The following is a 22253-nucleotide window of genomic DNA, read 5'->3' on the forward strand; positions in this document are numbered from 1 at the left end:
TTTTTTTGTGGCCAATTGGAGATAAAAGTCTCACAGACGTTCCTGCCCAGGCTGGCTTTGAATCGTGATCCTCAGATCTCAGCCTCCTAAGAAGCTAGGATTACAGGTGTGAGCCACAGGCACTCAGCTCTTACTTGTTTGTTGTTGTTTTCTAGTGTGGCCACTAAGAAATGTTACGTAACCCAGTAGCTTGCGCTCTATTCTACTGGTGAATAGGAGGTTACAGGCCTAGACTGACAAGCATTGGGGAATACCAAGAGGAGACTTCCAGCCTGGCTTTGGGGGCTAGCTAGTTTGGGAGGATCTGCGGCATAAGGTGGTGGATTTTCAGAAGTTGGATCACATAGCAATAGTCAGACCTATCTCCCGTGCACCCCGAACACATAACCCACTCCTGGTGCTCATAGCCTGCCTGGAGACTCTGTGAGGAAGCTGGTACATGTGCCAATAGCTCTTTTCTATGTATGGGGGGGGGGGAGAAGCCGTCAGCTCAGCCCGGGGGAGTCCCAGGGAAGCCTCACATGACCGCTTCCTCCTCTTTGTCTTTTCTCCCAGCCCTTGGCGTCTTGCTGGCTGTGTCAGGATGGGAAGTAACAAATTCTAAAGGTGAGTCTGTCTACTCAAACACCAAGGGAAAGGAAGTGGGGCTATAGGACTTTGAGGGAGGGAAAGGGGACAGGGAGCGGGGAAGAATGTCTTTTCTTTTTTTCTTTTTCTTTTTTTTTTTATCGCTCGTGGGGCTTGAACTCTGGGCCTGGGCGCTGTCCCTGAGCTCTTCAGCTCTGGGCGCTGTCCCTGAGCTCTTCAGCTCAAGGCGAGTGCTCTACCACTTGAGCCACAGCAGCCACTTCCGGCCTTTTCTGCTTATGTGGTGCTGAGGAATCAAACCCAGGGCCTCAAGCATGCCAGGCAAGTGCTCTACCACTGAGCCACCTTCCCAGCCCAGAAGAATGTCTTCTCAAGTGAGAGAGGACTGAGCCTCGGCCACTTTCTTGTGTTCTTTGGATAATGAATATTTCCTGTGCTCCGTCCTCACCACCCATCACCATCATTTTCAGCACCAGCACCAATAGCACTTGCAAATAGTTAGGGTGGTGCTCGACCACTTGAGCCACACACCTCCACTTCTGGCTTTTTGGTGGTTCATTTGAGATAAAAGGCCTTCTGAACTTTCCTGCCTGGGCTGATCATCCTGAACCCCAAATCCTTAGCTTTCAGCCTCCTGAGTAGCTAGGGGTGAGTAGGCATGAACCTCGGGTACCCAACTGTCAGGGATCATTTCTTGGACAAATGAATGAGCAAATGAACAAATAGACCTGTGTTCTGTGCAGCTCCCTGTCCCCACTGCCATGTCTATGCTGACTGCCACAATACCACCCACTGCATCTGTAAGCCTGGATTCCAGCCCGCCTCTGGGCCAGGCCCCTTCATCTGGCCCCAGGAGGCATGCAAAGGTAAGAATGCCACTCAGTAGAAGAAGCCATCATGGTGTGGAGTGTGTGTGTGTGTGTGTGTGTGTGTGTGTGTGTGTGTAAAACACACCCCCTCCCCACAGCCTCCAGAGGATCAGAGGGCCTCAGAAGATACTTCAAGAGGTACAGCAATTAGTCAGGTATATTTTTTCCCCCAATCCTGGGGCTTGAACTCAGGGTTTAAGCACCGTTCCTGAGCTTCTTTGTGCTCAAGGCAAGCAATCTACCATTTGACCCACATAGCACCACTTGCAGCTTTTTCTGAATAGTTTTTTGGAGATAAGAGTCTCACAGACTTTCCTGTCCGGGTTGGCTCTGAACTGGGATCCTCAAATCTCAGCCTCCTGAGTAGCTAGGATGACCGGTATAAGTCATTGGCGCCTGGCTTAGCCGTCTCCATGTTTGGATAGAAAGAGGAAGCATGCGGCATCAGCCCAGAGCAGAGTCAGTCTGTGGGTTTCCTTTCTTGAACCTCAACTCTTGCCCATTAGCTGCTAAACCAAGAGAGACTCAGAGCACAGATTCTGTGAGCCAGGACATAAGGGATATGGTCCTTCTGTGTCTCATGACATGTTTTCTACTTTATTCCACTACCAATCCCTGGTGTTGGTTTATGTTTTGTTGTTCTGTTTTATTTTGTTTTGTTTTTGTGCAAGTCTTAGGACATGAACTCAGGGCTTAGGTGCTGTCCCTGAGCTTGTTTGCTCACGCTCCAACTGTACCACTTGAGTCACAGCTCCACTTCCTACTTCATAGTGGCTCATTGGAGGTGAGACTCACAGACTTTCCTGCCTGGGCTGACTTTGAACCCCTGACCCTCAGATCTCAGCCTCCTGAGTAGCTGGGATGAAAAACCACTGGCACCTGTCAAGCTCCATACTTTGATAAACCATGTTGGGCCATGAGAACTCTGTGGAGAAGAGGACATGGCAGAGTTCTTGAAGAGTAAACGTAGGTTTCCTCTTGCCCGTCAGACATTGATGAGTGCCAGACACAGCAGGCGCGCTGCAGGAAAAAATCTTACTGCAAGAACAAGATTGGGAGCTACCTCTGCAGCTGTGTGGTAGCGGTGCCTTGGCTCAACTGGGTGGCCAGCATCATTGACATCGAACATCCACAGTGTTACAGTAAGCATCTCCAAATACGCCTTCCATCATGAAAGAAAAGGGGGAGGGGGGGCACAGACTTTGGGGTAGAAATTCCTCTGGGCCCACTGGTATGATAAGTTTGAGTTCTCCTAAAAAACAAGTATAATAAATCTTTTAAAGAAAAAAAAAAAAAAAAAGGCCGGGCACCAGTGGCTCATGCCTGTTATCCTAGCTACTCAGGAGGCTGAGATCTGAGGATCATGGTTCAAGGCCAGCCAGGGCAAGAAAGTCTGTGATACTCTTATCTCCAATAAACCACCAGAAAACTGGAAGTGGTGCTGTGGCTCAAGTGGTAGAGCGCTCGCCTTCAGCCAAAAAGCTGAGGGACAGCGCCCAGGCTCACAGTTCAAGTCCCATGACCAACAAAAAGAAAAAAAAAAAGAGGGTAAAGCCAGGTGCTAGTGGCTCAAACCTGTCATCCTAAGTTCTCAGGAGGTTGAGATCTGAGGATGGCAGTTCAAAGCCAGCCTGGGCAGAAAAGTCTATGAGACTCTTATCTCCAATGAACCGCCAGAAAACCGGAAGTGGCGCTGTGGCTCAAGTGGTAGAGTGCTTGCTTTGAGCAAAAGAGCTCAGGAACAGCAACCAGGCCCTGAGTTCAAGCCCCAGGATGGGCACCCCCCCCAAAAAAAAGGCGGGGGGTAGGAGACCATAGCTGGTGACAGCAACACCAGCCTCAAGGCAGAGTAAGAGAGCAGAGCTGTGTCCCAGCCTCTGTCCCTCATTGCTGTGCTGTCCCCCATCTTTCCCAGAGCGAGGCTGTGTAAACCAAACCGCCTAGCAAGTCCCAGCTCTGCACACTCCTTGGGAATGCACGGCTGCCTTACAAGCCACTCTCCTTCCATTCCAAAAGGACTGGCTTCACGTTCTTCTGAACTTGGTTTTTTGAATGGGTGTGTATGTTGGTCCTGAGGCTTAAACTTAAAGCTTGGATGCTGTCCCTGAACTTTTCTGCTTCAGGCTGGCGTTCAGCTACTTGAGGCACAGCACCACATCTGGCTTTTTTTTTGTAGTTCATTGGAGATCAGAGTCTCATGGAATTTCCTGCCTGGGCTGGCTTTGAACTGTGGACCTCCAGATCTCAGCCTCCTGAGTAGCTAGGATGACAGGCGTGAGCTACCAGAGCCCAGCTCACAATTCTGCTTCTTGAAAGCAAGTGCATGAAAGCCCTGGACTCGCCCCTGGTGGTTCAGCAGAGCTAGCCTCCATTTCCTAGGGACGTGAGCGTCTCTGGTTTGCTCCAATGTCGCACAGAGCTGGGAACGGCTAGAGGGTTTGAAGGGGAAGCTGCAGGGTCACAGACTCAACATGCTGTCCCCTTTGTAGATGAACTGTCCCCAGGCCACACGGAAGGGGAAACGGTTCCACAGCAGGGTGAGTACCCAGATTCAGGACCCTGGCTAACAATTCCAGATTCCTACTTCCTGGTGTGCTCCTGAATCCCTGCCTCCCAGGAACTCAGGAATTTGACCTGTGGGGAAAGAGGGTCTGTGAGGATGTGGTCAAATCAAGAAGAGTCTGTGCAAGATGAGGGAGTACAGCCAAGCAGGGTGGCTCATCCCCTTAATCCCAGCTACTCAGCAGGCTGAGATCTAGAGGATCACAGTTCAAAGCCAACTTGGGAACAACAGTCCAAAAAAGATTCTTCTCTCCAAAATAGCCAGCAAAATGTCTGGATGGAGATGCGGCTCAAGTGGTAGAGCGCCAGCCTCACAAGTAGGCTATGTGTTCAAATCCCAGTTACACACACACAACACACGCACACACATACACACATAAATTAAAGTGGGCTCTAAATTCAATATAATCAGTAACCTGATTTCTTTTTCAAAAATTTTATTGTGATTAAATGATTACATAATTTCACAGTATTGTGGGATAGTGATGCTTAGTTTAAGTCGCAAACACATTCTAACCTTCATGGGGCAAATTGTCTATGGTGGTCTATAACGATTATGAGTTCTATGGGCTTTGATTATATAGTTATGTCTTCCACATCAGGTGAAATGTACATTCCTTTCTTTTTGCATAGTGTCAGCTGTTCCCTCCTTCCCTCTCATTCCCTCCCTCCCATCACTGCCATTGAGTTGTTTGGTTTGTTTTGATCAATGTCCAGGGCAGATGATGGGTTGTATGTTTTCCCTCTGATTCTGTGTCCTCCTCCTAGTTCCCTCCGATGTGCCCATATATACTACATATGTGGTCATCAGCATGGGGTCATTTAGTAATGATTCGACCAGATGAGTGGAGGTCCTTTGTTTCTCGAGTCTTGTTTACTTTGTCGTATCACCTTATATTTTGGATTTAGCATCCACTTATCAGGGAGACCATGTGCCGTTTGTCTCTTTGGTCTTGACTTACCTCACTCAACATGATTCCTTCTAGTTCCATCCATTTCCCTGCAAATGCCATTATTTTGTCCTTTCTAATGTCTGTATAATATTCCACTGTATATAGATACCACAATTTTTTGGCTCCATTCATCTGTAGTGGGGCATCTGGGTTGTTTCTATATCCTGACTATTGTGAACAGTGCTGCAGTGAACATGGAGTTGTCCTTGTATCATGGTTCCTGTTGTTCAGGATAGATATCTTGGAGTGGTATGGCTGGGTCATGGGGGAGGTCATTATTTAGCTTTCTGAGGACCTTCCAGACTGCTTTCCAAAGTGATTGTATAAGTATACATTCCCACCAGCAGTGTAATAGGGTTCCTCTTTCTCCGCATCCCCGCCAGCATTTGTCATTGGCTGACTTTAGGATGTGGGCCATTCTGGCTGGGGTAAGGTGGTATCTCAGGGTTGTCTTTATTTGCATTTCCTTTACAACCAGGGATGGTGAACATTCCTTTATGTGTTTCTTTGCCATTTTTATCTCTTCTTCTGAGCAGTCTCTCTTTAGTTCCCTTGACCATTTAGTAATTGGTTTGTTAGGTTTGGGAGGGATTAGTTTCTTGAGTTCCCTGTATATACTGGATATTAACTCCTTGTCTTATATATTGCTGGTAAATATTTCCCCCAGTTAGTTGGCTGTCTTTCTAGTTTGGCAGCTATGTCTTTAGCTGTGCAGAAGCTTTTTATTTTAAGGTAGTCCAATTTGTCGAGTCTCTCTCCAACTTGTTGTGACCCTGGGACTCTGTTCAGGAAGTTCCTGCCTGTGCCTGTAAGTTCAAGTGTCTCTCCTACTCTGTCCTGCAGTAGTTTCAGAGATTCAGGTTTAATGTTAAGGTCTTTAATCCATTTTGAGTTGATGTTAGTGCATGGTGACAGGCTGGGGTCCACTTTTAGTCTTCTGCATGTGGCCGCCCCGTTTTCCCAGTATCAGTGGTTGAAGAGGCTGTATTTCTTCCATTGTATGTCTTTGGCTCCTTTGTCAAATATCAGCTGACTGTAGGCGTGTGGTTTTATTTCTGGATCTTCTCTTCTATTCCATTGGTCTTCGGGTCTGTTTTTGTGCCAGTACCATGCTGTCTTTGTTATGGCTCATAGTAGAGTTTGAAGTCCAGAAACAAGATCCCACCCATGTTGTCTTTTTTGCCTAGACTTGTTTTGGCTATTCTAGGTCTTTTGTTGTTCCATATGAATTTTTGGACTGTTTTCTGTATTTCAGAAATGACATCATTGGGATTTTAATAGGAATTGTGTTGAATTTGTATATTAATTTTGGCAGCACGGCCATTTTCACTATAATTAAGGCTGCCTATCCAAGAACATGGAAGGTCTTTCCATTTCCTAGTGTCCTCTGTAATTTCTTTCTTTAAGTTTTTATAGTTTTCATTAAATAGCTGGGATTCTGGGCCTGGGTTATCAGCCCTTGTCCCATTTTGGACTTAAAAAAATTTTTTTTGCTTGTCCTCATCTTAGGGCTTGAACTCAAGGCCTATGCATTGTCCATGAGACTTTCAGTGCTCAAGCTAGCACTCTACCGCTTGAGCCACAGCACCACATGAAGCTTTTCCTGAGTAGTTCATTGGAAATCAGAGTCTCATGGAATTTCCTGCCCGGGCTGGCTTTGAACTGTGATCCTCCAGATCTCAGCCTCCTGAGTAGCTAGGATGACAGGTGTGAGCTGCCAGAGCCCAGCTCACAATTCTGCTTCTTGAAAACAAATGCATGGAAGCCCTGGACTCGCCCCTGGTGGTTCAGCAGAACTAGCCTCCATTTCCTAGGGACGTGAGCATCTCTGGTTTGCTCCAGTGTCGCACAGAGCCGGGAACGGCTAGAGGGTTTGAAGGGGAAGCTGCAGGGTCACAGACTCAACATGCTGTCCCCTTTGTAGATGAACTGTCCCCAGGCCACACGGAAGGGGAAATGGTTTCACAGCAGGGTGAGTACCCAGAGCCAGGACCCTGGCTAGCAATTCCAGATCCCTGCTTCCTGGGCTAGTTGCTGTGCTCCTGAATTCCTGACTCCCAGGGACTCAGGAATGTGACCTGCAGGGAAAGAGGGTCTGTGAGGATGTGGTCAGGTGAAAGTGAGTCTGTGCAAGGTGAGAGCAGAGCCAAGCAGGGTGGCTCATTCCTGTAATCCTAGCTACTCATCAGGCTGAGATCTGGAGATCACAGTTCAAAGCCAACTTGGGAACTACAGTTCAAAAAGACTCTTCTCCCCAATGTAAACAGCAAAAAGTCTGGGTGGAGTTGTGGTTCAAGTGGTAGAGCACCAGCCTAACAAATAGGGTATGTGTTCAAATCCCAGTTACAGACACACACACACACACACACACACACACACACACACGCATTAAAGTAGTCCCTAAGTCTAATATAATCGACGACCTGACTTTTTTTTTTTTACAAAAAGAGGGAGAATTAAGTTACAGAGACAAGATGGAGAGACTGGATCTCTAATGCCACAAACCAATCTGAGGATGCCCAATAGCTCCCCCATTTTCCATTCATTTAACAGTTTTCTTTGTGAGTCCTTCCCTGCACCCCACAATGTGTTGGGGCCTCTGTGTGAGCACCCAAGGACTTTCAAATTTTTTAAGAGGAATATCAACTGTAAGACAATTTGTAGCTCAAGTGGTAGAGCACTCGCCTTGGGCTGAAGAGCTGAGGGACAGCGCTCAGGCCCAGGGTTCAAGCCCCACGACTGACCAAAAAAAAAAGACTTTACAATGATGTTCTTCCTTTTTTCTTTTTTGTTTTGTGCTGGTAATTTGTAAAGTCAATCATCCAAGAAGCCACATTTTAAAATATAGAATATTGGAGTCTTTATTATACAGTTAACAGCTGCAGGCCGCCAGTTCTTACCAAGGCCTGCAGCACACAGATACATATAACACAGCTAGGAAACATACTGAAGAGGAAAGAGATAATAAAAGCAATACCAACAAGCCAATTCGGCTGAACTGGGACCCCATGATGACCGGAGATGAGCCAGGAGATAGGACACAAGATACGATCACAGAGACACACATGGCATGGAGTCATGGCGGCTAGGCTGGTCTGGGCCTAAATAGTTCCCTGCAGGAGGCAGATCCTCAGGAAATTCCCAGTCCCAGGCACTGGATTGACAGATTCAGTAACCTATCATCAGCCAAGTGCCTGCTCCTGCCTCCAGGAGTCTGGGCACGCCCATTACCTGGGAGGCAGGTGATGGGGGTGGGGTGGGGGGAGGGTTTCCTTCCCCCAGCATGAAGACAAGATGCCAGACCTATAATCTACCATGTAGCCAATATGGTGCCAGCCAGACCTGGCCTCCTTACTTCAGTAACAGGGCTTAAACGCAGGGCCTGAGCACTGTCCCTCTTCCTTTCCACTCAAGGCTGGTGCTCTACCACCTAAGTTTCTGACTGTTTGCTGGGTCATTGGAGATAGGTGTTTTATGGATTGCCCTGTCCTGGGCTGGCTTGGAACCATACTTAGATCTCCTCTGCCTTACTAGCTGGGATTAAAAGCATGGGTTACCAGCTCTTGTCTCATTTTAGACTGTTCCCCGCCCCCCCTCCCCCCCCCCTCTGGTCCTGATCCTGTGGCTTTTTTACTTTTAATTTTTTTGTCGGTCATGAGGCTTGAACTCTGGGCCTGAGCACTGTCCCTGAGCTCTGCAGCTTAAGGCAAGCGCTCTACCACTTGAGCTACAGTGCCACTTCCGGTTTTCTGGTGGTTTATTGGAGGTAAGAGCTTCATAGACTTTCCTGTCGAGGCTGGCTTTGAACCGTAATCCTCAGATCTCAGCCCCCTGAGTAGCTAGGATTCCAGGCGTGAGCCACTGTCACCTGGCTTTATTTTTATTTGTTGGTAATGGGACTGGGCACTCTCCCTGAGCTCTTCAGCTCTAGTCTAGCACTCTATCACTTGAGCCACAGCACCATTTCCAGTTTTCTGGTGGTTAATTGGAGATGAGGTGCCTCACAGACTTTCCTGCCCATACTGGCTGTGAACTGTGATCCTCAGATCTCAACCTCCTGAGTAGCTAGGATTCCAGGCGTGAGCTACCGGAGCCCAGCGGTCCTGGGGCTTTAAGGTCAGGGTCTGGATGTTGTCCCTGAGCCTCTCTATGCTCAAAGCTAGGGCTCTACCACTTGAGCCACAGTGCAACATGCAGCTTTTCTGAGTAGTTTATTGGAGATAAGAGTCTCTTGGACTTTCCTGCCCTGGCTGGCTTCAAGTAGTGATCCTCAGATCTCAGCTTCCTGAGTATCTAGGATGACAGGCGTGAGCCACCAGTGCCCAGCCTTTTGGACTTCTTAGGGGGAATCGGCATGGACTGCAGGAACCTCAGGGGTGGATGTGTTTTCTCTACATCTCATGAAATTGTCCTCTTTCCTCCCCAGAAGACCAGGGCACAGAGACAGGAGGAACGGCCACGCCTCAAGTGAATATTTGGGTGAGTGTGGTCAAGTTTGGCTCTGGGAAGCATCGGGTTAGACTGACCTGGCCACTCTGCTATTCAAGCATTGCGCCGCTCACCAGTTACTTTCACACTGGCCTAGGTCCCACTTGGGGAAAGTTTTGCCTCTTTCCTGAAAGGCGGTGGGAAATATCTAAGTTTTAAACTGGAGAGGTGGCAGCTACTCAAGAGGCTGAGATCTGAGGATCATGGGTTGAAGTCAGCCCGGGCAGGAAAGTCTGTGACACTCAACTAACCACCAGAAAATTGGAAGTGGAGCTAGAGTGCTAGCCTTAAGCAAGGAGCTGAGGGACAGTGCCCAAGCTGAGTTCAAGCTCTACAAACAACAATAACGTCTCATGGACTTTTCTTTTCTACCCAAGCTAGGCTTTGAACCTTGATCCTCCAGATCTCAGCCTTCTGAGTCACTCAGAGGCACTGTGCCTGATCCTATTCTTTCTTAACTAAGTTTCCATGAGTGTTCACCTACTTGTTTTTGTTTCTTGGAAAGAGAGCTATGGATAAAAACGGAAACAGAAAAGACTTTGCGAAGAATGTCACCCAAATGCTTCGACGTGTAGAATTCTTCATATGGAATCAAAGTTCTGATTTTCCAACAAAAGGAGAATATCCGGAGCTTGATATAGGTAAGAAATGCCAAGCAGATTCCTTCCAGCTACAGTAAGAGGCTGGGGGGGCAGGGGGTCCTGGTGTTTTCTGCGTCCCCCATGAGATCTCTCTGCTCCCAGACTACAAACATGTCCACATCAGCACTTGGTGTGGCTGGGGCTCTTCTTGCAAAATGCCCAAATGCACGTGGGGCTGTGGATTAGTAGCTCCCACCTGCAAGCCTACTACATAGGAGGCTGAGAGCTGAGGATCATGGTTCAAAGCCAACCCCGGGGAGGAAAGTCTGTGAGATTCTTATCTTCAATAAACCACCTGAAAGCTGGAAGTAGAACTGTGTGGCTCAAGGGGTAGAGTGCTAGCCTTGAGCACAAAAGTTCAGGGACAGTGCTCAGGCTCTGAGGTCAAGCCCCAGGACTAGCGCATGCACACACTCATACACACACACACACACACACACACACACACACACCAAAAAACCTGAGCAATCAACTTAAAGGTTTGTAGGGACAAAGGTTTCAGTTCATGGTCACAATATAGGCCGTCAAAAAGCCCACGTGACCCACTTCCTCCAATGAGCCCTTTACTTTCCAGTTTTACCACCTCCCAAATATCGCCATTGAATTGCGAATCTCCCATGAATTTATCTAGGGCTGAGGTCAGAGCCTGCTCCGCCCCCCCCTCCCCCCCAGCCAATCACCCTTCAGCAGAGCCTTCAGCTAGAGCCACGCCTTCCACACCTGACTTTGGGATAAACCAGCTCTCTTCTCATTTCCAACTTCCGTTAGAGTACAAGAATGTGCTCCCAAAAGGGTTTTGATTTGTCTTGTGCCTGTATTGGGGCTTGAACTCAGGGCACTGTCCCTGAGCCTCTTTTGCTCAAGGCTAGCCACAACACTACTTCTAGTTTCCTGGTGGTTCATTAGCAATAAGAGTCTCATAGACTTCCCTGCCTGGGCTGGCTTTGAGCCACGATCCTCAGATCTCAGCCTCCTGAGTAGCTAGGATGACAGGGCGTGAGACACTGGCACCTGGCAAGCAAGCAGTTCTCTAACAAGTGTTATTAGCCCTGAGAGGCAGGGCCGGGGCCCGGTGCTCATCATCCCATGTCCCCAGTCTATGAAACCAAGAGATGCGACCAGAAGACTGTTCTGGTAGCTGGAAACAACACAATGGACATCGACTGCGCCAGCACCCTCACGGGATCTGGAAGGGAAGGTAAGGGTGGGGAGATGAACGCTCTGGGCGCTGTCCTGGGTGGCTGGACCCTCGGGTGGGGCTCGCAGCGTCCTCAAGTAAGAGAGACTCTCACAACACCTCAGGCACACGGCAAATCCATGGGCGCCATGAGATGTTCAGGTTGCACTGAGGTGCCTTTCACCACAAATTCTGTTTTCTCGATGACCCCACAGGGGTGCGTCCGCCCAGTCGCTGCAGCCCCCACCCCCTCACCTGTGTGTCTCGTTTTCAGGTGGCGGTAAGGTGGCTCTCATCACTTACCAGACTCTCGGGAACTTTCTGAACGAATCCTTCTTCCATCACAGAAAAGGGATGCGGGGAGTCAGGCTGAACTCTCAGGTCGTGACTGGCACCCTTGGCTCAGAAGGCAAAATCCACCTGTCAGACCCCGCACTGCTGACCTTTCAACACACTCAGGTGAGCAGGACCCACGGTGAGTTGGAGGTTCGTGGGTTTCACCAGCTTTCACCCAAATCCAGCTGCAAGCACTGATAGGTAAGAGGGCTGAGAAGACATGTCAAAGCACCCAACTATGCATCCCACAAGCCAAAGCTCAGAGACAGCACCCAGGCCCTGAGTTGAAGTCCCAGAACTACCACCACCACCAACAACAACAACAAGGAGAATAAATTCCTCCTAACCCCCCACACCCCGCCCCAGCAACTGTGGTGAGACCAAACTTCCCCACCCATGCTCTTCCAAGCTGGTCCCTAACTCAGTACCTCGGATGAAATCATGAACTCAAAAAGATGAAATCACCTTCACACCGTCTCTTTCCAGCATGGCACCCTGAGAAGAAAGTGCTTGTGTGTGTCCTGGGAAGGATCCAAAGAAGGGGGCAGCTGGTCCACCGAAGGCTGCTCTCCAGTGAGAAGTAACGATTCTTACACCACGTGCAAGTGCTACCACCTATCTAGCTTTGCTGTCCTCATGGCACTGGCCCCCAAGGTATCAAGATTCATGGGTCCTGGAGCTCATCTTACACTCATTTTAGGAAAATTGTGTGTGTATGTGTGAGTGAGTGCCAGTCCTGGGGCTTGAACTCAGGGCCTGGGGTGTTGTCCCTGAGCTTTTCTGTTCAAGGCCAGTGCTCTACCACTACAGCCACAGCTCCACTTCCAGCTTTTTGTTGGAGATAAGAGTGTCAGGGACTTTCCTGCCCAGGCTGGCTTTGAACCGAGAGCCTCAGATCTCAGCCTCCTGAGTAGCTAGGATTACAGGCATCACCGCCAGTGCCCAAATTAGAAAAAGACTCTTCGGGGGTCGCCTGGTCGTAACCTGCGAAGTGACCTCAGGACATGGCAGTAGAAGGCGAGGGGCACGAAGTGGAGGGAAAACAAGGTGAGGTGGAGAGTGTTCTGCTGGGGGCAGAAGCTGGGGCTTCTCTTCCTCTCCCGTGGTGATGGATCGTGCATGTACCACCCCGGCTCCACCCATTGCTTGAGAGGGCACCCTGGGCATGATGGGAGGAGGAATCATTTGAATAGGTGCCCAAAGCATCATGGGAGCAAGAACCACAATGATGGGATGCAGGTCATCGGCCGTGTGTTCTGTCCGCCATCTCCATCCCCATGTACATAACAGTCCCTTCTCTGGGAGTCAGTGTGAAGCTCACCCCTCAGAGTTGTCACAATTGAGAGGTGAGGAGCTGGGGTACCATCTGCCCCCTGGCTCTGGGTAGGTGTGTGGGGGGGTGTCCTTCATGGCTGTTAATGGCCTGACACTTTGTGAGCGGGAGTGGAGGGGGCTCAGGCCAGCGAGGGAAGTCCTGCACATCTGGCCATGGTAAGTAACATGGACAGAGGATTGGAAGTGCTCTTTGACTAGGCGCTGGGGGCTCGGGAGGCTGAGATCTGAGGATGGCAGTTCAAAGCCAGTCTGTGAAACTCTTATCTGCAATGAACCACCAGAAAACCAAAAGTGGCGCTATGGCTAAACATGGTTAAGAGTGCTAATCTTGAGCAACAGAGTTGAGACCTCGCACGGGCTCTGAGGTCAAGCCCCATGACTGACCAAGACAAAAGGCTCCAAGGGGATTTTGTTCCTGATAACGGGAACTGTACTGTCTCTCTCCTCTGGCGGCTTGCAGGCAGACTTCGCCCTGTCTGTGATCACCTGCGTGGGGCTGAGCGTATCGCTGCTGTGTCTCCTCCTGGCGGCCCTCACCTTCGTCCTGTGCAGGCCCATCCACAACACGGGCACCACGCTCCACCTGCAGCTCTCTGTCTGCCTCTTCCTGGCACACTTGCTTTTCCTCACAGGCATCAACCGAACTGAGCCGGAGGTGAGCGGTGTCATTGAGTGATCTCATTGCCAATCAAAAGATGACGAGGAAGAGACATTCATCAGAGGAACGGGGTAGGAGAAAGAGAAAGAAAAACCAAACTAAAGAACCAAACTACAGATCTTAAGGTTTCTTCCTGCAGAACGAGACCACATTTTCTGAGTGTCTGTTTATTCACTGGATGTCCAACTGGTGGAATTACTTCAGGTTAACATTAGCTGCTGTAACAAATAAGCCCCCAGCATATCAGAGGCTTAGCACAGTCCTCATTTCCTGTAGATGCGTCAGGGGTGAGCAGATTGAAAAGTTGTCGATCCTTCACTTCCAAGCTGAAGGAGACTCTTCCAAGGCTATCCTGTTTTAAACAACACAATGGGCAAAAAGAGCATCGCAGAGTGCTTTTAGAAAGGCTTAGGTTTATATGGAATGCACAGACTACTTCAGCTCGTGTGTGTGTGTGTGTGTGTGTGTGTGTGTGTGTGTGTGTGTGCTGGCACTGGGCTTGAACTCAAGGCCTGCGTGCTTCCCTTAGCTTTTTTTTTTTTTTCAATCAAAGTTGATGCTCTACCTCTGGAGCCACAGGTCCACTTCTGACCTTTGAGATAGGAATCTCACAAGTTTTTCCCTTCCTAAGCTGGCTTTCAACCATGAGATCTCGGCCTCCTGAGTAGCTAGGATTACAGGTGTGAGCCACTGGCGCCCACCTTACATTGACTTCCGAGAGAAAATAGGATGTAAGATTCTTATTTTTCTGTTGCTGTGTCCATCATGTATTTGTGAGCTTCTCCAGTGACATTTATTCCATGTCATTTCTGGCCTGCTGTGCTCACGGGAAAAGCTAATTCCAATGGCCAACAGATACTCCCAGAAATTGGACAGCCTCCTGGCAAAGGGCCATAGGGGTTGGAGGTTGCCGGTCCAAGCCAAACTCTAAGCAAGACACCAAGAAGATAGTGAGAGCCAGGTGCTGGTGGCTCACACCTATAATCCTGGCTATTCAGGAGGCTGCAATCTGAGGATCATGGTTCAAAGCCAGCCCAGGCAGGAAAGTCCATGAGACTCTTATCTCCAATGAACCACAGGGAAAAGGGAAGTGGCGCTGTGGTTCAAAGTGGTAGAGTGCTAGCCTTGAGCAAAAAGAGCTCAGGGACAGCGCCCAGGCCCTGAGTTCAAGCCCTACAACTGACAACAACAACAAAGAAAGTGAGATCTGGCCCGCACGCGCCCCCACTGCCAGCTCCTCTCTCCCTTCTAGACGCTGTGTGCCATTATAGCAGGGGTGTTACATTACCTCTACTTGGCCTCCTTCATGTGGATGCTTCTAGAAGGCCTCCACCTCTTCCTCACCGTCAGGAACCTTAAGGTGGCCAACTACACCACCACAGGACGATTCAAGAAGAGATTCATGTACCCTCTGGGCTATGGAATCCCAGCTGGCATCGTGGCTGTGTCTGCAGCAGTTGGACCTAAGAATTATGGAACCTTTACCCAGTAAGCATGAAGCAGGGGGGCGGGGTTAGAAATGAATTTCAGTGCTATGACACCAGAATGATTTTTGGTTTGTTGTTTGTTTTCTTTTGTTCCTGCTGGTTCTGGGGTTTGAACTCAGGACCTGGGTGCTATCCCTTACCTTTTTTGTTTTTGTTCAAGGCTGGTGCTCTACCACTTGAGCCACACTTCCATTTCTGGCTTTGTGATGGTTAACTGGAAATAAGAGGGTCATATCTTTCCTGCCCAGGCTGGCTTTGAACTGTGATCCTTGGATCTCAGCCTCCTGAGGAGCTAGGATTACAGGCGTGAGCCACCAGAGCCCAGTTTATTTGTTTTTGTTTTTTTTGTCGGTCGTGGGGCTTGAACTCTGGGCCTGGGCGCTATCCCTCAGCTCTTCAGCTCAAGGCGAGCGCTCTACCACTTGAGCCACAGCACCACTTCCGGTTTTCTGGTGGTTTATTGGAGATAGGAGTCTCACGGTCTCTCCTGCCCGGGCTAGCTTTGAACCGCGATCCTCAGATCTCAGCCTCCTGAGGAGCTAGGATTACAGGCGTGAGCCACCAGCGCCCGGCTCAGAGCCCAGTTTAAAATGTTGGTTTCATCATAGCGGTCATTCTCATCCTAACAATCCTTGTGGTCATCAGTGTATTTAGCATGTCTTACCTCTTTGCCAGGATCTATGTGTCCTCCAAACCCTCCCAGACATTCCATCTTCCCTACAAGTTCTATGACAGAAAAGCCACACAGGTCTACTGAGAGAATTCAAAGAAGATGGACACAGGTGGAGAGACAGTCCGTGATCATGGACAGGCAGATTCAATCTTGTAAATCTGATTCCCACTTTATCTACAGAATCGATGCATCTCCAATTAAAAAAAAATTCCCAGGAAATATGTTGTGCCCATTCATGAAAATGCTTCTAAAGTTTATATGCAGAGAAGACCCAGAGTAGCCGACATGAAATTGAAAAGGAGGAGACTGGCGAGAACCTGAATCTTTGTTAAGATCGAGTCTGCTATAGTCAATCACTTGGTCTTCCTACCAAACTGGCCCTGCTTCATTCTTGGGGAGGCTAAGACACTTGTTTAGGTCTCTGTCTAGAAGCCTGGACTCAAACTCTTCTTCCTCTCTGGAGGAAAAGGTAGCTGATGCCTCTCTTCCTGTCCACAGCTGCTGGCTCAACCTTGATAAAGGATTTATCTGGAGCTTCATAGGACCCGTGGCAGTCATTATCTTGGTATGTGGTAATTATTCATGACTGTGCCTGGTCTTATATGGCCAAGCAGAGTATGTGCTTCTGGGGTGTGTGTGTGTGTGTGTGTGTGTGTGTGTGTGTGTGTGTGTGCACCAGGGCTTGCACTCAGGGCCTGGGCACTACTGTCCCTTAGCTTTTTCATTCAAGGCTAACACTCTACCACTTGAACCACACCTCCACTTTTTTGGTGACTCATCAGAGATAAAAGTCTCCTAAGACTTTCCTACCCAGGTTAGGTTCAAACTGTGATCCTCAGATCTCAGTCTCCTGAGTAGCTAGGATTACAGGTGGGAGCTACCAGTGCCCGGCTATGAATCGTTTTTTTTTTGTGTGTGTGTGGTGCTGAAAATCAGACCCAGGGAAGGTCTCACAGGTGCTAAGCAAGAGGCCAACCTCTGACCTGTGCCTTTAGCGTTCTCTCTCTCTCTCTTCTCTCTCTCTCTCCCCCTCCTCTCTCTCTCTTTCTCTACCCCCCCCCATTAGAAAAGCCTGGCTTTCATTCACTCAGCAAATGGTTATCTCCACAAGGGAACTGGGAACTTGTGGATTACACCTGCTATGGAGATGCATGATAACAGACTTCCATTTCCAGCACCCTGTTTTGAACAATTGAGGATCTATCTGCCCAGCCAATCACCAGGTGCTACAGAGCACTCACTGTGCACAGTACAAACCATACCACATCACGCTGATCCAAAGAAACCTCTGTCCCTGGGGGAACGATTCTCAGATCCAACACAAGTTAGGGTGCCTGAAAGGGTCTCCGCAGAATAGCTCAAGTCGCTTTGTTTCATGCTGCTTCCATCCACAGATAAACTCGGTGTTCTTCTGCCAAATTCTGTGGATTCTGAGAAGCAAAATCGCCTCCCTCAATAAAGAAGTGTCTACCCTTCAGGACACCAGGTAAGGAAAGGGCCATCATCAGTGGTGCCCAGGGATGTGACTTTATAAGACCATTCTTTCTGGGAGAGAAAGCCCATTAAACACAAGGTATAGACTGCACACCAGTGGCTCACCCCTGTGATCCTAACTGCTTAGGAGGCTGAGATCTGAAGATTGAGGTTTGAAGCCATGCTGGGCAGGAAAGTCTGAGATGCCTGTCTCCAATTAACCAGGGGGGGGAAAAAGGAGCTAGAAGTTCAGCTGTGTCTCAAGTGGTTAAATGCCAACATGGAGTGAAAAGGCTAAGGGACAGTGCCCAGGCCTGAGTTCAACTCTCAGTGTCTGCACACATACAAAAACAGATGAGGAGTCCTGGCTCGGTGGTAGAGTACTTGCCTATCCCATGGGTGAGTCCCTGGGTGCAATTTCCAGCACAGAATTCATGTAATAATGGACCTCATTTATTCAGGGAATATTCACTGATTTTTCTCCTTGGTAGACACACTGTATATGAAACCAAATCCAGGAGAATCAATGTTGTCTTTTTATCTCCCTTGAGGGTATATTTACTTCTAAGTTCACTCTCTTTGATAACAGAAATTTAGTCCTCATCGGTATCATTTAAATCTTAAAATAAGAATGAGGAGTTGGAGACATGACTGAGGTGGTACGGCACCAGCTAATAATGAGCAAAAGCATCAGATACCAAGTTCAAGTCCCAGTCTCAGACAAATAATAACAACAACAACAATAATAATAATGTTTATTTGGAACTTGTTATATATAAATGTCCTTTGTCAATATTATTTTATGGAATCCTTTTAACTACAAATCATGGGATTGATATTACTATCCCAGTTATGTCCCAGTTATTAAAATGAATCAAATACATGCTCATCTTTTTTTTGTTTTTGTCATGGGGCTTGAACTCTGGGTCTGGGCGCTGTCCCTCAGCTCTTCAGCTCAAGGCTAGCGCTCTACCACTTGAGCCACAGTGCCACTTTCGGTTTTTCTGGTGGTTAATTGGAGGTAAGAGTCTCATGGACTTTCCTGCCCACGCTGGCTTTGAACCGTAATCCTCACATCTCAGCCTCCTGAGTAGCTAGGATTACAGGCGTGAGCCACCAGCACCTAGCACTCATCTTTTTATAATAAACTCGTTTTTAATTTCTGTGTCAATCCTGGGGTTTGAACTCAGGACCTGGGCACTGTCCCTGAGCCTTTGTACTCAAGGCTAACACTCTACCACTTGTGCCCAGCTCTGCTTCCAACTTTCTGGTGGTTCATTGGAGATAAGAGTCTCACAGACTTTCCTGCTTTGGAATGGCTTTGAACCAGGCGTGAGCCACCAGCACCCAGCTGTGTCTATTTTTATTATTTTTTCCTGTTTATGTGTAACTAAACAATCAAACCCAAGGCCTCATGCATGCTAGGCAAGCAGTCTACCACTAAGCCACCTTCCCAGCCCTTTTATTATTTTTTTTGGGGGGGGTCCAGTCGTGGGGCCTGAACTCTGGGCCTGGGCGCTGTCCCTCAGCTCTTCAGCTCAAGGCTAGCACTCTACCACTTGAGCCACAGCGCCACTTCCAGCTTTTTTTTTTCTTTTTGCTCATGTGGTGCTGAGGAATCGAACCCAGGGCCTCAGGAATGCAAGGCAAGCGCTCTACCACTGAGCCACCTTCCCAGCCCTTTTACTGTTTTTTTAAAAGTTGTACAAAGGGGGCTCATTTTATGTGTACAATGTATCTTGACAGCGCCCTCTTTCCATTGTTCTCCTCCCGGGTCTCTCCCAGCCTCACCCTGCCCCTCATTTCTTAGTTCCATTTCCACAAATGGATATGTGTCTGGAACTGGTTTGTTACACAGATAAAAAACCACACTGCTCAACCTCTGTCTGACCCTGCGTTTGGTCTTATCTACTTACCAAGATGACCTAACATCTCTTCTCCCCAGTTTCTTTCATCCTTAAGGACCTAAGAATATCAGCCTTCTGGGAATTTCCCAACCCTGTACATGTGTGTAAGTGAAGATTCGTGGTGGGGACACACACACACACACACACACACACACACACACACACACACACTGCAAAGTTCTCAGTCAATTGCTAAACACCCAACGCAATTTTTGTTTGAGGAAACCCAGTAGGACACAATATTTTGAAGTCAGGAAATCATCCAAATGCACCCACCCCAAATCCTACAAGACATTGCCCATAAATCTCACAGTGATTCCATGTAGAGGACTTAGTCATCTTCAAGAATGGTCAGCAGCGGTGATTGAAAAGCTGGGCTCAGCCTCATCTTCAAGTAGGTGGCTAGAAAGATCACTCAGCTGGTGGACACTGGTGGGTCACACCTGTAGTCCCAGCTACTCAGAAGGCTGAGATCTGAGGATTGTGATTCAAAGCTAGCCCAGGCAGGAAAGTCCAGAGAGACTCTCATCTCCAATTAACCACCAGAAAACTGGAAGTGGCGCTGTGGCTCCAAGTGGTAGAGCACTAGCCTTGAGCAAAAGAGCTCAAGGACAGCACCCAGGCCCTGAGTTCAAGCCCCACGACTGACAAAAGGAAAAAAAATGCTTATAGATAATAGTTAACATTGCCCTTTTCCTTGCAGACTCATGACATTGAAAGCCATCTCGCAGCTCTTCATCCTGGGCTGTTCGTGGAGTCTTGGCTTTTTCATGGTGGAGGAAGTAGGGGAGGTGGTTGGCTCGGTCATGGCCTACTTGTTCACCATCACCAACGTCCTGCAGGGGGTGTGGCTCTTCGTGGTGCACTGCCTGCTGAACCGCCAGGTGAGCCCCCTCCGCCCCAGGGCACCGCCCAGTGCCTGCTCCCCTTCCCCCCACTTGGTGATGGGTCTCGCGAGATCCATCTTCTACTTGGAATGAGGAACCAGTGCTGCTTGGCCCTGCTGAGTCCTCTGGGCTTACCAACGAATCATCTCCATGGAGCTCTCTTTTTGTTTTTCCTGCCCATGGCGGGACTTGAACTCGGGGTCTCATGTTCTCTTAGCCCTTTCTGCTCATGGCTAGCGCTCTACCCCTTGAGTCACACTTCAACCTTCAACTTTTTGGTGGCGAATTGGAGAGAAGAGTCTCATGGGTTTTCCTGCCCAGGCTGGCTTCAAACCACGATCCTCAGATCTCAGCCTCCTGAGTAGGTAGCATTACAGGCCTGAGCCACCAGGGCCCCGCTTCCACCATTCTCTCGGAAGAGCATGCGTGGGTTGGGGTCAGGGGCCATGTTGCCTCTGGAATTGCCTTTCTGGATGTTTCCTTTGCTGTCAAGTGGAACTGGTAGCAGCCAGTGCCGGTGGTCGAAGGCCCGGCTCTCCCCCACGTCTCCGCACTGCCTGTGGGCTCTGGGTTCTTCCTGCCCAGAAAAAATACAGTTTCAGTTCCCTGGTGAAGCAGGGTTGAGCGCTGACTCCTTCCCTGCCCACGTTCATGTGTCCAGAAGCTAAGCGAGGTTGACTCGGGGCATTTCCGGGCACGCAGTGGCATTTCCGTGTCAGGGCTGTGGGATTAGAATGGCAGATGTGTCCCGGCTTCTGGGTGACCTTGGCTGAGTCCACACACCTTCAAGAGAACTCACTCCGGCAGAGTCCAAGGAAAGGTGGAGGCCTGTCTTCCCTGAGTCGAGGTGAGGGTTAAATGACCAAAGGGCCTCACACATAGCTAGTGTGCCATGAATGGTGCCTCCAGCACCGCATCAGTTACCTTAATGCCCATCACCACCATCACCATTATAACTATCACCACCACCTCCATCACCGTCAAATGATGATCACCAACATCAGCACCAATATAACCACCATCACCATCATCCTCATCCCCTTCCCCGTCACCACCATGGCCACCACTGCCCATCAAGGTCTTGAAGTCATCCAACACAAATACCTTTCCACAATGGAGATTAAGTTTCAATCAAATGAATCCCCCTGAGTGTGGCCAAGACAACAAGAAGGAAATGACCAGGACGTGCCAGGGGGGGACTTTGTTCTCTCGTTGTTGGGTCCACCTGCTGTAACCCTGGCTTCTCTCTCTCTCACACACTCTCAGGTGCGGATGGAATACAGGAAGTGGTTTAGTGGAATGCGGAAAGGGGCTGAGGCTGAGAGCACGGAGATGTCCCATTCCACCACCCACACCAAAATAGTAAGAGCAGCTCCCAACCCTCAGAAGGCCTCCTCCCAACCCAGCACTGGGTTGGCCCGGAGCGCCCAGATCTGAAAGACAATTGCTTAGCTTTGTGACAATCGTTAGCTCCGCACAAGAGCACATAATGCTCTCTCCCTTTCCTTTCTCTTCTCCCTCTTTACTTTCCACATCTTCTTCCCTCTTCTTTCCCCTTGTTTGCCTCTTTCATTTCCTTCGTTCCTTCCTTCCTTCCTTCTTTTTCTTCCTTTTTTCTTTTTGTGCCACTCCTGAGGCTTGAATTCAGGGCCTAGACACCGTCTCTGAGCTTTGATGTTCAAGGCTAGCAACCACTTGAGCCACAGCTCCATTTCCCGTTTCTGGTGGTTTTATTGGAGTTAAAAATGGCATAGACTTTTCTGCCCGGGCTGGCTTTGAACCACAATCTTCAGATCTCAGCCTCCTGAGTAGCTAGCATTGCAGGTGTGAGCCACCCTGGCCTGGCTTTTCTTTAAAGGATTATGTAACTTAAAATGTGTCTCAGCCCGTTTACCCAACACACGTCCATTACCCACTCTGTATGCCCTGTCCAGTCATAGGGACACAGCACCAGACACGTTGGCAGCCCTTTCCTTCCCAGTGTCCACATCCAAGCTGGGTGGATGCACAGAGAGTAAGCCACAATAGCTGAGTCACACAGTCTGTTAGAAAACATTGTTACATTAAAAATACAACAAGCAGCCGGGCACTGGTGGCTCACGCCTGTAATCCTAGCTACTCTGGAGGCTGAGATCTGAGGATCGCGGTTCAAAGCCAGCCCGGGCAGGAGAGACCGTGAGACTCCTATCTCCAATAAACCACCAGAAAACCGGAAGTGG

At 49.0% G+C, this 22253-nt stretch overlaps 1 protein-coding gene across 3 annotated transcripts in view; it reads left to right on the forward strand.

Annotated features, from left to right (window-relative positions):
- LOC105990380 (putative EGF-like module-containing mucin-like hormone receptor-like 4) overlaps positions 1 to 22253 on the forward strand; it is a 30743-nt gene that overhangs the window by 6130 nt on the left and 2360 nt on the right. The window contains exons 3-17 of one of the 3 annotated variants that reach the window (XM_013022749.1): positions 556 to 606; positions 1332 to 1454; positions 2447 to 2599; positions 3947 to 3994; positions 9399 to 9451; positions 9966 to 10101; positions 11198 to 11299; positions 11553 to 11737; positions 12101 to 12268; positions 13410 to 13604; positions 14860 to 15095; positions 16266 to 16332; positions 17162 to 17253; positions 19851 to 20031; positions 21301 to 21396. In XM_013022749.1, coding sequence (XP_012878203.1) covers positions 556 to 606; positions 1332 to 1454; positions 2447 to 2599; positions 3947 to 3994; positions 9399 to 9451; positions 9966 to 10101; positions 11198 to 11299; positions 11553 to 11737; positions 12101 to 12268; positions 13410 to 13604; positions 14860 to 15095; positions 16266 to 16332; positions 17162 to 17253; positions 19851 to 20031; positions 21301 to 21396 — 1886 coding nt within the window. The remainder of the gene's footprint in view (positions 1 to 555; positions 607 to 1331; positions 1455 to 2446; positions 2600 to 3946; positions 3995 to 9398; positions 9452 to 9965; positions 10102 to 11197; positions 11300 to 11552; positions 11738 to 12100; positions 12269 to 13409; positions 13605 to 14859; positions 15096 to 16265; positions 16333 to 17161; positions 17254 to 19850; positions 20032 to 21300; positions 21397 to 22253) is intronic. The other 2 variants (XM_013022748.1, XM_013022750.1) reach the window with 2 other exon arrangements.

Source organism: Dipodomys ordii, unplaced genomic scaffold, assembly GCF_000151885.1.
Source record: "Dipodomys ordii isolate 6190 unplaced genomic scaffold, Dord_2.0 Scaffold64, whole genome shotgun sequence".
Classification (NCBI taxonomy): domain Eukaryota; kingdom Metazoa; phylum Chordata; class Mammalia; order Rodentia; family Heteromyidae; genus Dipodomys; species Dipodomys ordii.